This window comes from Dermacentor silvarum, chromosome 2 (genome assembly GCF_013339745.2).
Source record: "Dermacentor silvarum isolate Dsil-2018 chromosome 2, BIME_Dsil_1.4, whole genome shotgun sequence".
NCBI lineage: Eukaryota > Metazoa > Arthropoda > Arachnida > Ixodida > Ixodidae > Dermacentor > Dermacentor silvarum.
The window spans coordinates 68,248,000-68,271,133 of NC_051155.1; the positions used below are offsets into that span (position 1 = coordinate 68,248,000).

General features: G+C 47.7%; 1 protein-coding gene across 1 annotated transcript in view; it reads left to right on the plus strand.

Moving 5' to 3' along the window:
- The first annotated feature begins 4,346 nt into the window (after positions 1–4,346).
- LOC119440133 (cuticle protein 10.9) overlaps positions 4,347–23,134 on the plus strand; it is a 46,682-nt gene continuing 27,894 nt past the window's right edge. Inside the window, exon 1 of the mRNA XM_049662770.1 lies at positions 4,347–4,402. Coding sequence (XP_049518727.1) covers positions 4,385–4,402 — 18 coding nt within the window. The 5' untranslated portion in view covers positions 4,347–4,384. The remainder of the gene's footprint in view (positions 4,403–23,134) is intronic.

Genomic DNA, 23,134 nt, shown 5'->3' on the forward strand with positions numbered 1-23,134 from the left:
ATAGAAGTTAGAATAAAGTAGTGTCCTTTGTTATCTTCCCTTTGGTAACAATATTTGCAACATTACATTGGGTCAGTCAGAAAATGCGAGATTATATGGTCAAATGAAAGATCGCAGAAAAACAAAAAATACTACGCCAGCGATCTGCCAGCATTTGCTGTTTTTCGATGTAGTAAATAATACACCGCTATGGCACTGTCATATCGCCCATGGCCAGTACACTGGTGCGAAGGTGAGACAGAACGTTTTACATGCTCATAATGCACAACTGATTGGTAGTAGGCGTGAAAATGCCGCTAAGAGTCCGTTCCACGAAATCTTACGAGTTCTACTCTCGAGCCAGTTAGCGAACAACACAACAGTCATCGCAGAAAGCCTCTGCGACTAAATCATGTGCTTCCGGCCGCACTTAGATTTTGTGCGAGTAGTGTGCGCCTAACTACGCGCGCTAGGGGCAACACTATAAGTAAAAAAAAACACCGCTTATTTTTCCATCTGCGGTAAGTGACAAAATACAAGTCTTTATACAAACACCCGTTTTGTTTATTTCAAACAAACAATTCGCTTCTGATTCGCGACGCCTGTTTCGGTATTCCAAACTAACCCTATCACATTTGCCGAGGGCAAGTAACGTAACTGTGATGCGGGGATCAGGGTGACACCACGCACATGGTAAATTACGTACTTTTAAGAAGATTGTTTTCCGAAGGAGGGCGAGTGTCCCGGTGACACCTTTTTAACTTTCATACACTTTGCCCTGCTAGTTACGTTGTATTTACACAAAGTCAGATCATTAATGTGCAAAATCTGAAATCTTAGCTCAAATACTAAATGGTGGACAGCAAGGACAGAGAAAAGAGCGCACAAAATATCATCTTGACTAATAGAATACTTTCTCCGAAACAATCGCAGATAGTGCACAGTGTTCGGAAATGCTGCAGGTGTCTGCGTAATTGCTTTTATTATAGTTTAACGAATGTTTCGACACTGCCCGCGAAGCAATTCCAAGATTTTATTTTTCAAATAATCCAAGTAGATTTTCCTTCAGGAAGCATTAATACATACCAGTTCTAAATTTCGCTGGTTGCTGCTGTTCCTGTCTTGCTGATAGCAACAGCATGTGTTTATAGAAACCGATGTTTTATATGAATTACTCATATAAAGCATCGGTTTCTATAAACACGTACGACTCCTACAGCGGTACCAGTGTCCGGCTCTCATCTCTCCGGAATTACGCAGTTAAACTACAAATGGCAACTAAATGTCCGCACTCCAACAAATATGCACTTCAAAGCTGACAATTCTTTAAAAAAAGCAAATACTTTTATGCCTTCCTAACCAGGATTTCCGCGACTGTTTGGTTGTTTTTTGTCAAGTAATCTGGGACTGATCCCACAGATGGTGCAAAAACAGCTGAGCTAGTCCTGGAAGCCATGTAAAGTGTAGTACCGAAGGAATGGGGTGGAGTGTGCCTCTGGACGTTGCGCCAGGCCGGCGCATAAGTGCTGTGCTGAAGAATTATAACGCTAAATTAAAAGAACCCGGAAAGCTTTCCTTTTGATTGGTGACAACATGTGAGTTCCCTTCGCAAATATTTTACAGATAATATCGTTTATTCTCCTATACATCTTTCTAATACTAATAAGAGCCGACAACGAGGCAAAGAATACCAAAGTTCGCAGATATGATGCAACGTACAATTATGGAGCTAGCAGTGCGTCGATTTCTTTGGCACACAATAAATAGAGAACGTAGAGCAGGTATTGGCACTTAAGACGCAGTGTCAATTATGAGCGGCATATTAATGTGGTGATATTGTCACGACCTCGCAGGAGACGTGGAAGCAGGCGTACAGCACGTATACAAGTACTTTATATGAGCAGCAAACGCAACGTCGTTGTCGTCTCTGTTTTTCTACCCGCGCGCTACTTCAGCGTCGTTTCCATGGCCGGGCACATACCCGCGGCGACGATATAGCATGTGGCATTTGCCCCTCCTTTGAAAGAAGCATCGTCCCGATGCGCCAAGCGCCCAAGAAAGTGCAGTGATGGTGCAAAAGTGAGGTCATGATGCAAAATGTGGCTTCATACGAAGCACGTGCACAACCTCGGGCAGATGCTGCCGGCGTTTGGAGCAGTAAGGACTGTCGGGCACAACTTCATAATTCACGTCACTGATGCGGCGTAGAACTGTGTACGGCCCGAATATCTTCGCAGGAGCTTCTCAGATAGCCCCCGCCTACGAATAGGAGTCCAAACCCACACCTGGTCGCCGACGTTGTACGTGACGGGTCTGTGTCGAAGATTGTAGTGTCTGGCATCGTAGTTCTGTTGCGCTTGGATGCGCAAGCGTGCAAGCTACGTTGCTTCCTCGGCGCGATGCGTAAACTCCTCGGCACCAGTCTCGTGATCACCACACTCGTGTGGCAGGATCGCGTCCAACAGTGTTGTTACTTCCCGGCCATAGACGAGGCTGAAAGGTGTCACGCGTGTTGTCTCCTGGCGAGCCGTGTTGTACGCAAATATAACATATGGTAAAATCTCGTCCCAGTTCTTGTGGTCGACGTCGATGTACATACTCATCATGTCTGCCAGAGTCTTATTCAAACGTTCTGTCAGCCCATTGGTTTGGGGGTGATATGCGGTTGTCTTGCGGTGAGTTGTACCACTTAATCGCAACACGGTATCCAGAAGCGCGGCCGTGAAAGCAGAACCTCTGTCGGTAATGACCACTGCGGGAGCGCCATGCGTTAGGACGAAGGCTTCGATGAAAATCGTGCTGCTTCGGCTGCTGTTCCCCGCTGGAGAGCACCTGTTTCGGCGTATCGGGTAAGATAATCAGTGACGACGATTATCCATCTATTGTCGGCAGAAGACACTGAAAATGGACCTAAAAGGTCCATGCCAACTTGTGCAAACGGCGCTTGTGGTATCTGAACAGAATGCAGCAGTCCAGCCGGCTTGACGGGTGGGGTTTTGCGGCGCTGGCAATCCAGGCATCTCTGGACATAACATTTCACGACCGGCGCAAGTCTTGGCCAGTAATACTTTAGCCTAATTCTGGATAATGTGCGGGAGTAGCCCAAGTGACCAGCGGTCGGCTCGTTGTGACAGGCGTGTAGGACTTCGTTCCGTAGAGATGCGGGAACGACAAGTAGGTAGCTGCTGCCATTGGGTGAAAAGTTCTTTTTGTAGAGAACGTCGTGACGCAAGCAAAATGAAGGCAGCGCTCTGGCGAATAACCTCGGCACGCAGCTTGTTTTTCCCTCTAAGTAATCAATAAGAGGAACCAGTTCTGCGTCCTCGCGTTGCAGGCGTGAAACGGCGACAGCGTCTACCATGCCTAGAAAAGCCGCGTTGTCATCGTCGTGCAATGCAGTCTCAACAGGCGACCGAGACAGGCAGTCGGCGTCGGCACCTCCACCCCGCACCTCCACCAGTGTCACGACCTCGCAGGAGACGTGGAAGCAGGCGTACAACACGTATACAAGTACTTTATATGAGCAGCAAACGCAACGTCGTTGTCGTCTCTGTTTTTCTACCCGCGCGCAACTTCAGCGTCGTTTCCATGGCCTGGCACATACCCGCGGCGACGATATAGCATGTGGCAATATGTATCAACAAAGGGTAGCATGATTGAGGACGGTAGCCAAGCTGGCCATTGCGTTATGCCAGAAATTTGACTAACTTTAACTTGTTAGAATAATGTTTTAAGAAAGACCAGCAGGTGTGTGCAACTGCCGGTGGAAAAAGATTTTTTTTTTTTGCAGTAAGCGATCGCACATGGCACAGAAATAGTCAGAGGATAAGAACGACATTTTAATAGGCAAATAAAAACTACCTTCGTTTTGATTTAGCCCTATAAATCGAGCAGCAGTAAATTGATCGCAGAGCGTACCCGGTAATTCCGGCCACCGAAGTGATGAAGTTACACAAAGAACAAAGACAGCACAAAAACAGCTCGCAAATCTCTCCAAAGTAGCTTGCAAAACAAATATTTCTAATCTCCTTTGCCCTTTCCTGTGTCAGGCGGTATACTACGCACAATAGGCAGGCGATCTAAAAATATGGAATTTTTCACTTGGCCCTGAGAATCAACATAAAGAACAAATCTGCTGCAGGAAGCTCAGCGTATCTCGGCGTGACCAAAGGGTGGAAATTCTGTGGCGCTTTTCTTCACGTCTATACCTCCTTGGCACATCGTTGTCCACACCGCGATTGTGGGAGACAAGCTCGCAAAACTCCTTCTTTCCTTCTCCATCACGGGGAGGACGATGGTTACGTAACGTCAGGCGAGGTGTATAAAACACGAGGAGCGTCATTTTTTGAGCCACAGTCGCAGCGTAACTGTCGTGGTGTACGGAACAGCCAGCGGTCACCCATCCATGGATATGATGTCTAAGGTAGCAGCGTAGTGACCAAATCCTATGCTCATCTAAAAACAAGAACGGCCTCTTTGCCAGTGTCTTTATTGCGGGTTCAAATATAAATGTAAAGCAGGATGGCCTGAGACGCTCTCTGAGGGCATATGTTACAGATTACAAGCATTATTTTTGCATATACAGTTACATGTACAATATTTTTTAAGAGCCGCTATCAATTTGTGTCTTCAAGTGATCCGTTTGTCTGGAAGATTTACTTGTTTTCAATCAAGTTCTTCTTTAAATATAACAAAGCAAGTACTCAGGTAGCACGCCAGCTTATACTCAGCTTTGTCATCAAACATGAACTTAGACACATGCTACATGTCGTCGTCGTGTTACTTTGATAGCTTTCTGAAATTATTACAATTAAGGAGCTTCCAAGCACTTTATTAGATCGCAAGGTAGGCTGACGGTTTCATTACTGCTCTACAACGCAAGAGGGATAACGATAACATGCGTTCTTGTAAAAGAATGGAGAAGTGTAATCGGGTTGCAGTCTAACCAACAAAATGTGCAATTCAGTAGTGGCCTATGCGACGATATTCATGTTAATCATACGCAATGCAGGTCCCTGCGTTCCTTGCCTTTCTCACCCTTGTGAGAGCTGGAAACATCTTCGGCGGCGGCCAGCAATATGGTTTCCAAGGCGCTGGTTTTCAAGGCGGGGGTTTCGGAGGCACACTGTACGCTGCGGCTGCAACTCCTGACGTCTCCGCTGCTGGGGCCTCCAACGTGCGTAATGTATTAGTTGTGATGCAGTAATGCTTGCATCCTATTGCATTGCCAATTGTTTTACTAACACTATAAACGTTGACGTACTGTTATACAACTACGGCTTTAGCTGCATATATTTCGTTTAGGAAGGTGGTAGAACATTTTGCAGTGCAGACTGAATAATATGTTAATTGCAATAAGAACCGAGCAGCATTTATGCTACAGACAGTAATGCTGATATTTTATTCCTCAAAACGATGGTAACAACACTGCTGTGCGTTGTAGCACGCTCGAAATGCGTTACTTCTGTGGCACATTGACAACGCCTTATTATACAGTTAGCACTTCTGTAAGGACGTAACAATTTTTTTGCGATAGTTTTATCAAGTTGACACAATGCGGTTGTTTTGGTTTTCTTGATTATATAATGAAATCTCAAGGACCTTCAGGCGTTATAAAACACGTGGTAATATTATTGGGCACTAACTGGTACAATGAACACTCTCATAGGCCGGTAATATAAACACAAAAGTGCTTTCGTTTTTCCGAAGTTTGGGCTAATCAGCCTCGACAAAGCATATCGCTTGGTGGCCTGTTTTTATATTATCACTTGCTTCTTTTCAATCCATCAGACTGCCCAACCATACAGCTTTGGCTATGACACTACGGATGAATTTGGCACCCAACTCTTCCACAAGGAGCAAGGCGACGCCAGCAGCGCAAAGACTGGTTCCTACGGTTACCGCGACGCAAACGGCCTCTTCCGCACAGTGAAGTACGTGGCCGATGCCAACGGATTCCGTGCAACTGTGGACACCAATGAGCCCGGCACCGCTCCCGGTGCCAGCGCAGATGCCGTGTTCAACGCTAATCCTGTGGCGGCACCTGCCGGAGCGGGTAGTGGCAATGCTGGAGCGGGTGGTCCCTGGGCTGGGTAGTCTGTGGTGTTTAGGGGCATGCCTAATAATTGAAAATGTTGTTTGTAGCCAAAAGTCTTGAAAAGATGTTTTCTGGAATAAATGAGCTAACCATCAACACTGTTGCATATAAATATGATCGTGGGCATATTATTTTACGCCCACCTGCTACGCCAAACTTCTTGCGGTTATACATTGCAGGAGTTGCACGCTGCGACCACAAAAGGTCGTAAATCCTGTAATGGTGGCATTAGCACTTAATACTGCTACGGTACAGTATTTTCCATGATTAAGTGGCGAGTAGTGTGAAGACGACGACGACAATTAGAGGCTAGTGCGGGTTGTTGCCTCTTGGCCAAGTGCGGCGCAGTTGCTTGTAAATATACTTGTATATAACTTTTCGTCTGCGTATTCCTGCGTAACATGTATGGGGGAGGTTGGCGTTCCCTGTACCTCGTCACGGGGTGTATTCTCGGGCAAAGATAGGGAAGACGTCGATGACTGGATGAGCCTGTACGTGCACGTCAGCCGCAATAACCGGTGGGAGCCTAGTATCATACTCGCCAACGTAGTCTTTTAACTCGATGGCACACCTCGAGTTTGGTTTCGGACACACGAACATGAGCTCACCAGTTGGGATTCGCTTAAGCAAAAGCTCCGAGACTTGTTCGGCAACCCCTACGGTCACCAACTTGCCGCGCAGAGGGCGTTATCCGACCGTGTGCAGAGGCCGTGTGTGTGACGTCCTTAATGTACGTCAAGTACATTAAGTACGTCTTGGCTCTGTGCCGCAAAGTCTTGGCTCTGTGCCGCAACACGTCTTGGCTCTGTGCCGCAACACATGACTGAGCCAGACAAGGTTTCCAACATCCTCGAATGCATTGCCGATGACGCCTTCAACTTGTTTACAACAACGTGGCGACGTTGGATGCAGTTATAAAAGAGTGCCGCCGCCTGGAATTCGCTAAAAGCTGACGTATCGACCAGGAGTTTGCCCGTCTGCCCAACACCCCAGCGACATCTCCCTGTGCCGACGCTCCGAGTCCCAACAACACTGGCGATGTTACCAGGATCGTCCGGCATGAGATTGAGGCCGTCTATTCGGCTGCCTTCGACTCCAGCTCCTCAAACGCACCTGCAGTCACGGTTTCCCTGATCCAGGCATTTGTCCGCCAGAAGTTCGCAAACATGGGTCTTCACACCATCTGACTCGGCTTCTTCGATTCGGGCCCATCCCACATCTTATTACCCACCACGTTTCCACAACCCATCTGAGTGGCGCACTGCTGACGACAAGCCCATTTGTTTACACTGCCGTCGAATCAGGCACATTTCTCGCCACTGTCGCAGTCGCTGGAGTTCCCCGACCCGGTATACTTATACTGCCAACTCTCGCCCAGGTGGCCCTTCACGACCTTATACCACGCACTCCGATAATACCACCACTGACTCTCCTGCACCGAACCGCCCCTATTCTCGTTCGCCTTCGCCCGAGCGACGACAATCTGACTCTCCCCAGTCCCGTCGCTCCTATCCGCCGACTCCCTTCGGACGCCGCTCCCAGCCGGAAAAACTACACGATGCAGCGCCTCGAGGTGACGCTCCATTGCTGAAGAACCGGCTGAAGAAAATAATCACACCTGTTGTCCGTGTCGCCGATGGCGGAACAGCCCCCGTAATTGGTAGGTGTGTCGCCCGCGCCTCCTTCGCCGATCGCTCCACTACCGTGCTATTCGCAGTCATCGCCCACTCTCCCCACGACATCATCCTCGGCTTGGACTTCCTCTCCGCGCGTTCTGCTCTCATCGACTGTTCCGCCAGTACTCTTCGCCTTGAGCTGCCTGTTCTGGATCCCGCTGAACCACACCCCAGTCGCCTCAGTTCCGTCGACTTCGTTCGCTTGCCACCTTCGGCACTGACTTACGTTGACTTAGTGTCATCCCCACCAGTGCCCGACGGTCACTACATCACGGCTCCCATGCAAGACGTCCTCCTTACACACGGGATCACAGTACCTCATACAGTTTTATCTATTACGGCGAATTGCGTCTGCCTGCCAGTGGTCAGTTTTTGCTTAACGACACAACTGCTGCCACGCGGGCTGTCTCTGGCCCAGATTTGACCATTCGAGGATCACTCTGTAGCATCTATTGCAGTAGGTGACAATTCAGCCGATCCTCCTCTACCATCGCAGTCGGCAACTTGTACCATCGCCGACTTAAAGAAAATGATTGCGCCAGACATGCCGACCGAGCACGCTCGTGAGCTCTACCACGTTCTGTTTTCCTACCACGATAATTTTTACTTTAACGATCGTCCCTTTGCCAAACAACAGCTGTTAAACATCGCATAATACCAGCGATGCCCCTCCTATTCATGGCCGCCCGTATCGAGTGTCACCGGCTGACCGTGAAGTTATTCACGCAGAAATTCGCAAAATGCTTGCCAAGAACATTATTGAACCGTCGTATAGTCCAGGGCGTCACCTGTTGTACTGGTAAAAAAAGTTGTCGCAGTTTCACCTGAAAGGTGAAGCATCAATTGCGATAGCAAATTTGTAGAGAGCTATACAGAGTAATGATGTTAGCTTTATCAGCTGTATAAACTTGGACATGCAGCAGCACCGGCAACGCGCAGAACTGTTGTCGACGCCGTCGGCGTTTTGCCCGCGTTCGCTCAAAATGCGTGCGGCGTTGGTGACTGTTGCCGGAGCCTCTGATATAAATAGGCACTTGGTGCCGCAGCTAAACGTCGCCTCCCTTCCCTCCCCCTTCCCCCCCTCCCCCACGGCCTCTCGCGCATCGGAAGAAGGCGCGTTTGCTCTACATATATGGTGATTGTAAAGGAGGAAAGAGACGCCTACTTTTGCAGCCCTTAAGGAAGCACGGCGCAGAACGCGCGTTTGTTCTCCGCCGTGCGTTCACTCCCCGTGAAAGAGCGCGTCCCTCGCGCCCTTTCACTCGCACATACAGCGTTCAGCGGCGCGCGGTCACGATTTCATCTCCATTGACGTCATACGGAACCTCACGGCGACGGCGACGGCGACGGCGACGCCGACGGCAGAAATCTGCTTTTGAGTGTCCATATAATTGCTATCGCAATAAAAGAAGGATGGCTCATGGCGCTTTTGCGTGGATGATCGGCATCTTAAAAGGGTTAACAAAAAGGACGTGTATCCCCTACCTCAGATTGATGACGCTCTTGACTGCCTCCACGGTACTCGCTATTTCTCCCTATTGACCTTCGCTCCGGCTACTGGTACATTGCCGTGGACGATCTAGACCGCGAGAAGACTGTTTTTTAACACCCGACGGTCTTTGTCAATCCAAAGTAATGCCGTTCGGTCTATGTAACGCTCCTGCCACTTTTGAACGCATGATGGACTCCCTTCTTCATGGTATCAAATGGTCCACGTGCCTGTGCTACTTGGACGACGGTGTAGTATTCCCCCAACGTTCCCTACGCACCTCGAGCGCCTCTCAGCAGTCCTGGACATTTTTCGTCGAGCCGGTCTGCAACTCAACGCATCGAAGTGCCAATTCGGCCATCGCCAGATTACTGTACTTGGACATCTCGTTGCCGCGAACGGAGTGCAACCGGACCCAGGCAAGATCCATGCTGTTACGCACTCCCCTGTTCCGAAGTTTGTCAAAGATGTGCGCAGATTTATCGGCCTTTGTTCGTACTTCCAACGTTTCGTGAAAAATTTCCCGGCCATAGCCTGACCACTAACCGAGTTTTTGAAAATAGACGACCCTTTCCAGTGGGGCGATAATGAGGCCTCTGCGTTCTCGCCTCTAATCGACCTTCCGTTCTTTCCCATTTCGTTCTTTCTGCGCATACCGAAGTCCGTACTGATGCCAGCGGCCACGAAATTGGCGCAGTACTGGCACAACGCCAGCGCGGCAACGACCGTGTTATCGATTACGCCAGTAGGCTCCTTTCACCCTCGGCGCGCAACTATTCCATCACTGAGAATGAGTGTCTGGCCCAATTTGGGCGGTTGCGAAGTTCCGCCCATACTTATATGGCCGACCCTTTTCCGTTGTCACAGACCATCACGCGCTTTGCTGGTTATGCTCACTGAAAGATCCTACAGCAAGACTTGGTCGCTGGCCTAACGCCTCCAACAATATTGGTGTCCTGTCACCTATAAATCTGGCCGACTACACAAGGAGGCTGACTGCCTGTCTCGTTACCCGGTAGACGAGCCTGACGACGCCGACAGTAGTATCGCCAACGGTATTTTCTCTGTGTCTGCCTTCGCTAACATCGTCGAAGCGCAGCACCGGGATCTATCGCTGCGAGCACTCATCGAGCATCTGCGCTCTACTCCTACCGACGCCTCTGTTCTCCGATATGTCCTCCAGGGTGGCATTCTGTACCGAAGGAACTTCCTCTCTGACGGATGTGATCTTCTTCTTGTCGTGCCAAAACATCTACGATGGGCTGTGCTCTTTGAGATGCATGACGCACCCACTGCAGGACATCTTGGTGTAACCCGCACGTACGACCGCGTCCGCCGCCGCTTCTATTGGCCCTTTCCAGTGGGGCGATAATGAGGCCTATGCGTTCTCGCCTCTAATCGACCTTCTGTTCTTTCCCATTTCGTTCCTTCTGCGCCTACCGAAGTCCGTACAGATGCCAGGTCTCGCTCGCTCCGTCCGACGCTATGTTGCCGCCTGTGATCCCTGCCAGCGTCGGAAAACACCTTAGGTTCTATGTGCCGGTCGTCTCCAGCAGATCACCATCCCTGTGGAACCGTTCTTTCTTGTTGTGTTAGACCTCCTCGGCCCCTTTCCCACATCATCCTCTGGGAACAAATGGGTAGCCGTCGCAATTGATCACGCGGGCTCCCCCTACCAGTTGCGCCACTGACGTCGCGGACTTTCTCTTGCGTGACATTATCTTGGTTCATGGCGCCCCGCGACAGCTGCTTACTGACCGTCGTCGCAACTTCCTCTCGAAAGTTATCGCCGACATTGTGTGTTCCTGCTCCACTCAACACAGGTTATCTCATACCGTTCTCAAAACAACAGCCTGACGGAGCGGTTAAACCATACCCTTACCGATATGCTGTCCAAGTACGTTTCCAAGGACCACCACGACTGGGACATTGCCCCCCATTACGTCACATTTGCATATATATCTTCACGGCACGATACCGCCGGATTTTCTCCATTTTATCTACTTTACACTGGCGAACCGGCCTTGTCCCTTGATACGGCACTTCCTCCTGCTGCGATCTCAACAAGCGAGTATGCGCGTGACGCCATCGCTCTCGCCGACCATGCACGCCAGCTTGCCCGTACTCGACTGACGGCCTCGCTAATCACTCAGCAGCGTCAGTACAACGCCCGCCACCGTAACGTACAGTTTTCGCCTGGTGCGCTCGTGCTCCTGTGGTCGGCCTCTCGTCACCTCAGACTTTCAGAGAAGCTCCTTTCGCGATACACAGGGCCATACCGCGTGCTGCGCCAGGTGACGCCTGTGACGTACGAAATTGAACCTGTCAGTTTGACCTCGCCGTCTACTCTGGCATCTAGTGATGTCGTGCACGTCAGTAGGCTCAAGGCCTACTACACTACTTCCGAGTCCGGCCTTTTCTCGCTCCGGGACGGCGCTTTTTCCGCCGGGGTTGGTGCTACGGAACAGTATTTGCCATGGTGAAGAGGAGATCAGTGTGAAGACGATGGCGACGATTAGAGGCTAGTGCGGGCTGTTGCCTCTTGGCCAAGAGCAGCGCATTTGCTTGTAAATAAGCTTGTATATAGCTTTTCGTCTGCGTCTTCCTGCGTAGCAATATTTTCAGCCGCTTAACGCTTTTGACCTGGAGCACGTCAAGAGACAAAAAAAAATCAGATAAAGAAAACACATCCAGAAGCAAAGTTTCGCGTGTGGGATGGCATAAGTCATACGTCCAAGATAAAAGTGCTTAGTAAGCTCGTTGTGGGTGGACGGCACGTCCCGATTCTCAACTTAGTCGTGTGTGGAGCGTGTCGCAGCCGTGCGGTAGGCAAGTTCTCGCGCAGCTCCGTGAGCCGAACCGTTCAGATCGGGGGGAGCAGCCTCAATCCGACTCAGATGTGCAGGAAAAATAGATAAAATGATGCGTAATCGCTTTGCTCTAAAGCAGTTTGAGGATCTGCTTCGAGATGGTGCTTGAGATGATGCTCTCGTCAAATGCCCTGACCGCAGAACGGGAGTCGCTGTAAGTAGCATCTCTCGAGTCATCTAATAAAGCTAAAGCAATTGCCATTGGCTCAGCCAGTGCAGAATTTTCTGCCCGAACCGAGGCATCATTAGACACCCTTTGTTTACCCTCAACCAAAACAATTGTAAATGCACGCTGACCTGTGTATGCAGCGGCATCCACAAACTGACCTGTCGCTCATCACTATGTATCTGCTTGAGGAGGTTGGTCCCTCTCACCCTACGCCGAGCCTGTTATGTTCGGGATGCATATTCCTGGGAATAGAAGCCACAGTAATATTCTCCCGTACATAGTGGGGAAGACTTGAGTATAGCTGCGTAAGCGCGTCGGGATGGTAAATACAACGCGCAAAATAAAGCTCCCCACCTTGGACGCGGAAAGACGAGACGAATTGCGCGCGCTCCTGCGTATCCGCAGTCTCCCTTAGGGTATTATGTATATAAGTGATCCGTGCGGGCATACAACGGTATACCCAGAACTCGTTTGGCAATCTCACTGAGTTGTGTGTTCACTTTGTCCCTTTCAGCCCTTTTCCACTGGGGCATAGCCTCCACATACGTGAAGTGGCACAAGATTAAAGCTGGCATCAGCCGAATGAGGTTCAGTTCATGGTGCCGATTCCACACTCTCCGAACCAGCCGAACGGCATTGTCCGTCTTCGCACTTAGCTTATTCACAGTCTGCCCATTCGTGCCTCCCTATTCTATAATGATGCCCAAAACCTTGATCCAGTCGACCCAAGGTATGCGGCCTCTGTCCTTTATACGTAACGTGGTGTGCGTAGTCTATAAAATGACCAAGTACTTAGGTTTCGGGCCTCGCTTTTTAGGACAGTATAACAGGAGTTCCGAGTTCGATGCGGAACATTTCAAACCAGTAGGTTCTAAATGAGCCGCCTGCTAAGTCCTACGATGTCTATGTTGAATACAGAAGGGGAAATGACAGAGCCTTGCGGCGCGCCTTCGCCACCAAGTTCGAGTAATGGCGATTGCAATTGAGCTACCCGGATGTAGCCATCCTGCCCGTTAGAAATGACATGGCATAATTGTTAAATCGTTCGCCCAAATTTAGACGAGAAATCGACTTTAGAATGTGCGAGTAGAGAATGTCATCTAAAGCCTTTTTGGGGTCCAAACCAGTAATGGCCCGGACATCACCGGAGCAACCCTCCAAGACTTGAAGCTTAATCAGCTTCATAGCATCCTGTGTGGGCAATCCGGCCCGAAATCCTATCATGGTGTGGGGATAGGTATCTCATCCTTCAGGAAAGGGTGAGACGGTTGAGGACCGCATGCTCAGAAACCTTGCCCACACAGGACGTGAGCGAGATGGGCCCCAGGTTGTCAATACTGGGTGCTATGCCCTGTATGGGAATGAGAAGGGGTAGGGCAGTCTTCCCTGGAGTCGGAACGATTCCGTGGCGCCAAATTTGATTCATCTCATCTGTGAGATACTCAATCGACCTAACTTCAAGACTGCGAAGTGTCTTGTTACCAATGCCATCCGGTCCCGGAGCGAACCTGCCATTAAGTCCGTGCAAAGCTATGCGCATCTCCTCTGCACCAGACTAGTTTCAGTTGTGTTAATGCAAGGCTAAATAACACCACCCAAAAAAAGGAATGTCGCTGGGACCACTCGACTAGGCGTAGCGGTAATGCTTCAGTAGCTTTACAACTACCTGCCACGGTAATGCATTAGTCTGCTAGCAGCAACTGTTCGGAATTTAACTCACGGAATCAACCTGTTGGGGTCGCACTCTTAATAAATCAAGGCGCTGCTGTTTAGAAACGGCCTCATCATCATTTAAGAGGGCTTCGGCATTTTAGAATCTCAGTCATTGCGCCACTAGAGGACCTTCAAATGTGACTACAGTTGTTTCAATAAGACCTTATAATTATTCGCCCCACCCTTCTCCGCGATAAAAATTCATGGCGTGCGCAGTGAAATCTGGAAGTATGCCTTTTAAAGGGCCCCGGTAAATTTTGGTTAGACACTGGAAGGTCTATGGAACGTCTGGCCGAAAAAATCGAATTGGGTCATTATTAAAACAGAAAGGAGAAATGTAAAGGTCGTGTTGTCATGCCGCCAGGAGGAGAGCGTCGCGGTCGGCAAACAGAGTTTCATTTTTTTTCAAAAAATGAAACTCTGTTTCATTTTTCATCGTCTTATAGCGTCAGCTAGACGCCTCCCTTTACAGCTTGCTTCCACACAGAAGCTCAGAGTCTGCGTGAAGTTCACGTGACGAGCCTCACCTCAACGTTTTTCTTTTATATTCTCTTGGTTCATTGATGCGCGGTGCATTTTCAATGGCTGCATTGCGCGTTCGGCATTGGATGCTGAGTCATTGCTGACGTTTGTGGTATGGATCCAAAACTAGCCACATAGGCTAAGGATCCATATGATACTCTTAATTATTTTGCATTATGTTATGCTTGAATAAATATTTTCTTGTTGTCCTTCTTAACTCTGATAATATTTTATGTAAACCGCATTTTTCTTTTTTTGCCTTAGGCTTCATGCACACAGAAAAATGTATCCTACTGTGGCCTAAGATGTACTAGATTGGTGAGAAAGCTGCAGTACCATAAATTCTTCATCGCAATGATATTGTTACGGTGAAGGGAAAGAAGAAGGTGACGCGAACGAGAGGAAGACGAAGTCTCTGGCCGTTGCCTGAACGCCATATTTCTTCGCTTGTAAATATACATCCTTCTACACTCGTGGGCCTGCTTTCTTCCTGCAACATTTTGGTGGAGGTGCTGGGTACAATCACGGAACTTCGCAGTGGATGTCATCTACCTGCCGCCACAATGGCAGATCAACCGACACACCCGACAACGCCTCAGCAGTCCACGCCAACGGTCATCCTCACTCATCTGCGGGACCCGGGGACATTTTGTGGCACGGACAACACCGACGTCGAGGACTGGCTTGCGATGTACGAACGAGTGTGCGACAACAACAGGTGGGGTCCAACAATGATGCTAGCAAACCTCATGTTTTATCTGAACGGAACTGCGAAGCAATGGTACGATACGCATGAAGCTGACCTAACAAGCTGGGATGTCTGCAAAGAAAAAATGCGTGACCTGTTTTGCAGACCTGTCGGTCGTCAGTTGGCAGCAAAAAAAAGAACTTGCATGCCGCGCTCAGACGTCCACAGAATCCTATGTCGTGTACATACAGGATGTGCTGGCTCTCTGCCGCAAGGCTGATAACACCATGACCGAGGCGGACAAGATTGGTCACATACTAAAAGGTATTGCAGACGACGCCTTCAATCTCCTGATGTGTAAGGATTGTGCCACTGTGGATGCAATTATAAAGGAGTGCCGGCGCTTCGAACAAGCGAAAGGCCGCCGCGTCCCTCAACATTTCGACAGGCTGCCCAATACCGCCGCGACATCTTCGTGCGCAGACCCGCCGCGGTTCGTTCAGCCGACAGGATCAGAAGATCTAACGCGTATCGTTCGCCGTGAGCTTGAGGCCATGGCTCCGGCTCCAATTCGTTCCGACTGTCGGGAAACTGTGCCCGCTATCTCGCTTATACAAGCGGTCGTTCGGGAAGAAATAGCGAGTTTGGGCATTCCATCTCTCTGCTCGGTCCGTCATACGAACACCTACCAGATTTCTCCGGCTGCTCGCTCCCAGACGCAAAGCTTCCCGCCACTCCGCCGCAACCCCGCTGACTGGCGCACACCGGATGACAGACCCATCTGTTTTAATTGTTCCGGTATTGGACACATCGCCCGTCATTGCCGTAATCGCTGGTCGTCGTCTCCTCGGTGGTCGTCTCCGAGTCACTACCGCCAAGTACCAGACAATCGCACTTTCTCGCCCTACACGCCGCCTCGGAACATCAACGCCGACAGTGCTCCACCAAGATCCAGCCGCTCCCCGTCTCCGCAAGGCCGTCGGTCCCGTTCGCCTCTCGTTCATCGCTCTTCGTCCCCATCTGCAACCGGTCGCTTCCCTTCGGGAAACTAGGTGGTGCAGCTCCCGGAGGTGAAGCTGCAACTCTGACCCGGCCCACAAATCCTCTGTTGACCCTGCCTACACGTGGAAACCTACTGGACATTGAAGTTGATGGTGATGGAGCTAACCCCACCGGGAGGGTGATGTTACGGTGAAGGGAAAGAAGAAGGTGACGCGAACGAGAGGAAGACGAAGTCTCTGGCCGTTGCCTGAACGCCATATTTCTTCGCTTGTAAATATACATCCTTCTACACTCGTGGGCCTGCTTTCTTCCTGCAACAATATCATGGGCCTAAACATGACATTTTTATAATAGCTCCATCAGCTACGTTTTCGTTATACTTGTGTTAGAAAAGGCGTAACTGTCCGGTCCCTGTAGATAAAAGCAATGTACAGTGGTAGAAAACAAAACATTAAGAATTTCCGATATAATAGTACAACAAACAACGATGCATTCAGCAAGAGCTATACACGAGAACGATAGATTTGTAACTGAAGAAGCAAAGTACATGAATATACATATACATACAACCGTCCTGTATGTGATCAATAAGTGCGCATCAACTAACGCCGTCTTAGAATATTGTCTTCTTGCACGAAATAATAAGAGGCAAATAAGCTAATTCTCAGATGCATAATGTGATATGTACTCAGCCATGACGTTTGAGATCATATTGTTACGGTGCAACTGAGAGTGGCGCTAGTCAGATGAAGGGGATTTGACGTGTACAGGTGAAATCGGTCTCTACAGCCATCTTGGTCATGCGTCGTTGCCGATCTTGTATACTGTGTATTGTAAGTACATCCTTATCAGCGACTTGCGCGTCATAACAAACTGATGGAGGTGCCGGCGTCGCAGATAAAGATGTATTCACATTATATACAAGAGCGGCAACGACACATAAACAAGATGGCTGTCGAGACAGATTCCACCTCTGTAGACGTCAAAACGTCTTCTTCGGAATGACGCCACTCTCGGTTGTGCCGTAACAATATCGTCGAGTTTACGCCTAACACAAAATGTACATTATGAATCTAGTGTGTAAAAGGCCGGTCTGCACTCTTATAGGCCTCCAATAACGTCACGTAATAAGCGCCCCCTCCCACGCCATGGAAAATGAGGGAGGGCTTGTCCCAGCTTCTTTCTCATGAATGGCACTTTTTTTATTTTTTTTTATTTTATATAACGAGCTTAAAATTGACATAAGTACTGTTTCTCTGTGACTTCAAATTTTACATCACCAGGATTTCGTGTTTGCGTACCAGCCAGAATAAATACAAGCAGAATGTGTGTGTTCGACTCCCACCTGTGGACAGTCGCTTTTCCTTTCATCTCAATAAAAGGCTATCAATTTCTCGTATTATTTACTTCCACTAAGTACCAGTCTGCTCCATATTGTCTCGCGTCTATATTCTTACAGGACGTTCACGGACCTTGATTTTTGGACCCAATTATCCCACCAATTTGTGTTCTGGGACAAACGGCTGGTGGTCCGGCGCGCAAGACCACCATGTGTAGCCATATTGTATGTTCTCTTATGGCCCTAAAATTTACCACTTTTCTATCTTAATCAAACCAGCCCAAGTCATATTACGGTGACCCCCGTGAAATCCTGTTTTGCAGTACCAAACGAGGTTATATATATTTCTTTTATATTACTTATTTCAACATACTGTTAACCCCATAGGGCTTATTACAGGACTTGGTGAACAACTTTGACAGGTATATGTAGATTTGCAATCCTGGCTTTTTTTGCGCCAGAAGAAAAAAAAAAGAATATGCAGGATAGGTGGGAACCCATACAGAGACGCAAATAATATCAATAAGTAAAAGAGAGGACTGCTTTCTCGGCAAGCTCAACAAATTTGGAAAACGTTGTCTGCGCGGTGACACAATGGTTCAGTTCATTCCTTTCTCGTTCAGTTTGCTGGAAGTAGGAAAACAAAATACGTTATTATTGCAGGAAACTCTTCTAGTCTATGTTACTGCATCTGTCGAGTCTTGCCAGTGGATTTGAAGTTTATAAAGTTTGAGTAGTTTAGCTTAAATGAGTTGTGGAATAGCATATATAAAAACTTCAAACGCTGTAGCTTCGCTCGGCTTCGCAGAGTGTGAAGACCCGCACATTGTGATAGCTCAGTTGGTGAGTCGGTACGCTTGTAGCGGTTATAAAGAAAACAGACGGCTTTCCTTTAAATAATTATGAGTGTGTGGGTGGTATTTTTTGTGTACGAAAATCAGACTAATTTCGCATTTCTAAGATAGGCTGAATACGTGTGACACAGGCAAAATATTTAGTTTCACTTGTCGAATGAAGCAAGACTCTCTTGAGAAAGAAGAGTTTCTGCATTGCTTTCGTGGTTACCTGTTAAATATGCGCAGTCCACGTCAGGTCAAAAGAAATGATGAGTCCTATCTATAGCGATGCTCGGAAACACTTGGGATGATGGCATTGTTAATGAAGTAAGGATAATCTAAATTTCGTTTTTTTTCTTTGTAACCGACATTGAAACCGTTTTTTTTTTCTGAATTGATATACATCTACCAATCTGTGCACCATTGCCCAATTTGACATAATGCGTTATCGAATTTATTTTGGTCATGAATGCTCTGGATTTATTGATAGAGCACGCAGTCATCTGGAGACAGTCGGATTTGAACGTTAACTTCTTTCACAATATCATTTATGAAGACTAAAAGTAGGAACGGAGTCAGAACAGTGCCTTGAGATACACTGGAAACAACTGGAAGAGTATCAAAAGTTTCTGCATCCAAGATACAGAAACTGCTTCCTATTGGACAAATAATCACTAGCGCAGAAAGTCACTGGATTGTCTCCGAGTATGTTCGTAAGTTTGAAAATTGGTTTCGTCTTAGACCCGGTCAAAGGCCTTTGATAAGTCCAGAAAGAGCATATCGATTTGAGACTGGTTGTTAAGGGCTTGTGCAAGGCCTTGGGATATTTATATTAGTTTAGTAACAATGGATAACCCACCACGGAAGCCGTGCTGGTTTTGATAAAGGATTTGCTTGGATTCTACAAATTCTGTAATCAATTTCAAGATAAAAAGCTCAAGCATTTTTCAACAAGTACAAGTCAAATGTATAGGCTGGTCGTTCGCTAGCGATGAAGCTGCTCCCGATTTAGGGACTGGAACAGTTTTAGCAATTTTCCACTCTGCTGGGAGGAAGATTTCATGTATTAATTTTAAGTACATCAGATCAAAGTATTTGCTGATAGGTGCTGCATACCGTTTTAGGAATTCGTTAGGAATTCCTTCAGGGCCGCTACATTTTTTACGTCGATACAATAACATGGAAAGTATACCAGTTTCGGAAATAGTTGGAGGGCCAGCTAGTTTACTCACTTGATTACCAAAGCTAATTGGGTATGGGATATATGCTGGGACATCTGCGTCACACGTAAACGCCGACTGAAAGTAATTTTTAAATCATCTGCTGTGTCTTTAATTCACACGGGGGATGCTTGCTTGGCGGATGCTGTTTTGAGAGTGGATGTAACGCCAAACTTTATGGGGAGATTCCTTGATGAAATGTGTTGAAGTGGTGCTACTGAAATGCTCTTTAGCGCCACGAATTTCGCCTTTGTAATGAAGTCGTAAGAGAATATAAACGCGAGCGATAATCAGAGTTCGTGCATGATTTTTTTAGGGGCGAAGCTCCTTAGGGTGTGGGTCTGTCCCTCCTCTGTAGTATGTAGTAGTAGCAGGTAGCCACGTCTACTTTTATGAAAAAAAAATTCCGAAAGTTGTGTCCGTAGCGCGGGATCGAACCAGGGACCCCTCGCTTCCGAACCACTACGCCACGAAGCGCACATGGACACACGCACCACGATGACAATAAATACCCAACATTAACGAAAGACTGCGCGTTTCTAACGCGTTTGTGCTAGCTCGTTACGGCCCGTGTAAGAAGCTGGTGTAAGACGCTGTGGCCTCTCCGCCTTACCCCCGTATTCATAAACGCTCCTCGACTTGAACTTGACTTGCCACCGCCTTGGGCGGCGCGTTCGAAACGCGTTGAAGGCGGTGGCAAGTCAAGTTCAAGTCGAGGAGCGTTTATGAATACGGGGGTTATACTCTCTCAGCAGTCATGTGATGGCGTCGGCAAACACGGTGCACGTTCCGGCATGTGTAAATGGCTGCGTAAGACGCTGTGGCCTCTCCCCCTTACTAGAGAGTACTGCACGTTTCTAACGCGTTTGTGCTAGCGTCCCCTTAAGCGGGAGATGGTGCAATTATAATGAAGGGCGCTGTTATAAAATAGGAATGACGTCACATAAGGCGCGTGTCATTGGTGGAAGTCAATCGTTCGATTTAGTGTGGCGAGACTGGGCGAATTACACGGAAGATTCACGGTTTACCGATGATTCCCTCCGGAGCTTCGCCCACTCATCATCATTCACCCTGTGGATATGCGGTGTTTTTTTTTTCTTACAGTCTTGATTCTACGCTTTGTGTGGATTATATCGCGTGTAATACATAAATTGTGTTTTCTCGTCACCTTTGGTATTTTCAGAATGAAATCGTTAATGCAATACATAATATGTGCCCGAAATTTCATTTAGACATTGTCAATATGTGACGGCTCGTCAGTACAAAGATTATAGAAGTCATGATATTCATGGATAAGATACGTCATGATAGCAGCATCATTTGCCCTAATAAAGGCAAATATATATTTGACACGGCCCTTCTGCCAAGTAAGTAACACATGCTATAGGCAAAGTACACAGCACTAATTTATGGTCCGTCAAGCCGTGTAACACTTCTACATGGGTATTAGTTGTCAGGAAACTATCAGCGACAAAAATAAAATATAAGACAGAGCTGGAGCCTCCCTGAATACTAGTAGTCGTTAGAACAAATTGTTTAAGGCTGAATGTGAACATAAAATCTAGAATGCAATTAGTTTCTGACATACCTGGATTCAGAGAGCTCCAGTTTACATCAGGAAGGTGGAAGTCGGTAGCAAGATAATTTTGCCTCCAGGCATGTGCTTCTGCATGAAATCATACAGAGGAACAAGATAAGTTGCTTCCGCGCTCGGTGGCCTATAGACGGAGCCCACGTATACAACACTTTCTCGGAGATAAATTTTACACTATACAGCTTCAACTTGCGGAACGGCGGGCAATACAACATCAGATAAGCCTTTTTTGATAATTGCAACGCCCCCTCCATTTGACCCTCTGTCCTCCCGCTCAATCACATATCCGGGTGGAGCAATTTCGTGGTCGGCAATATTCGTGTGCAACCATGTCTCAGTTATGGTGACAATATCGGGTTTAGGTGCTAGCAAGATAGCCTCAAGATCTTCAGCTTTGTTGATAATGCTGCGCGCTTTCAAACTTTATCAAATTACTGCCGCCGCGAACGGGTGGACCGTGGTTCTGCATTGGTTTCTTCTTCGTTTTTTGCTGACAGTTCTATGATGTCGTCGCTATCATTGTCCCAAGCAAAAAGGCTACCATTTATTCGCACCTTCTCGTACGTCAACCTTACTTTTTTTCTTTTCTCTCACGGTTTTCTTTATTATGATTCCATAACTTTTTCTTCACGTCCCGGACATATCGTGAGAATTGTTCGCTGATTGAGAAGCCAGTGCGTTTCAGTTTATAACTGTTCTTTAGAATGTTTACTTAATCGCGGTAGTCTTGCAGTTTGAAGATAACTGGTCGTACTTCGCCATCGTTAACCGCGTTTCGAATACCGAGTCATGAATTCTTTCTATCTCTGATATCGTGAAATCTAGTTCATCTTATGCAGAATCATTTGTTACCGTTGTGTAAAGTGTTTCGGTGGTTTCTTCTTCTCGTTCCTTTATGGAAAAAATGATAAGGTTGGATAGCCGGCTTCTGTTTTCTAAGTCATCCACATTTTCGTCATTATCGAAAACTGTTGCTCTAACTCAGTTACTTTTTTCACACAAATCAAGACTTGTTTATCCAGGTTTCCAGATTTTTCTAGCTTCTTTTCTATAGCGTTAAGCTTCTGATTTGTTACTTTTTTCCTTTTCTTGATATCTTGAATGTCTGCCGCAATTAATTTCAGTTGTTCCGCAATAAAAAGATCTGGTGCAGGATTTGGCTCATTAGCAACAAGAACCGCAGTGAAACACTCAGAATACACAACATATCAAACACGGGCCATGGTCACGGCAACAAAACGAGGTACATAGTGTTACTACGCAGGCATTTGCCATAGCATTTGCTCACCTGGATGAAGAAAACGAATGGATTTGTAGGCCTCATCTTGGCATTGCCGCCGTGCCAACTGCCTAGTGCTTATTCGCATGGATGGATGGGTGTAAAACTTTAATAAAACTCCTGAGGTACGTGACTCAGCGCGCAGCGGGCCGCTCCCAAGCTGGGAGTCAGGCCATGCCCGACCGCCCCATCGTAGGCCTTCGGGACAGCCCATAGTTGTGCCCCCATATAGTAACACATACAAGGACAAGAAAGGACACTTCCATAGGCCCCTGCGGCCGATTTTGGTTCGCAGCGCACCTAGCGGGTGTGTGGAATCTATACAGACTCAGAGATTGCGACCGCAGGAAAACTAATCTCGAAGGCTGTCTTCTGATGATTAGAAAAATTACACGGCCTCCAAGATCGCTTCCGTGCGAGTGCTCGTCCCGGAGGTTATATTTCGATTTTTTTTATGCGTTGCTTGCATGCATCGAGTAGCGTCGTGTAAGCTGTACCGCCAGAGCAGCAAGCACACAATGCCACTGTGTGTTTATGCAGACATTTTAAATAAACATGACAAGTGTTGGAAGAGACGAAACATTTTATTTTCAAGTCATATTCTCAGTATGCGCATGCACACTTTTTTTTCGCAACGTTCGATGAACGCAAGCACAAAAAG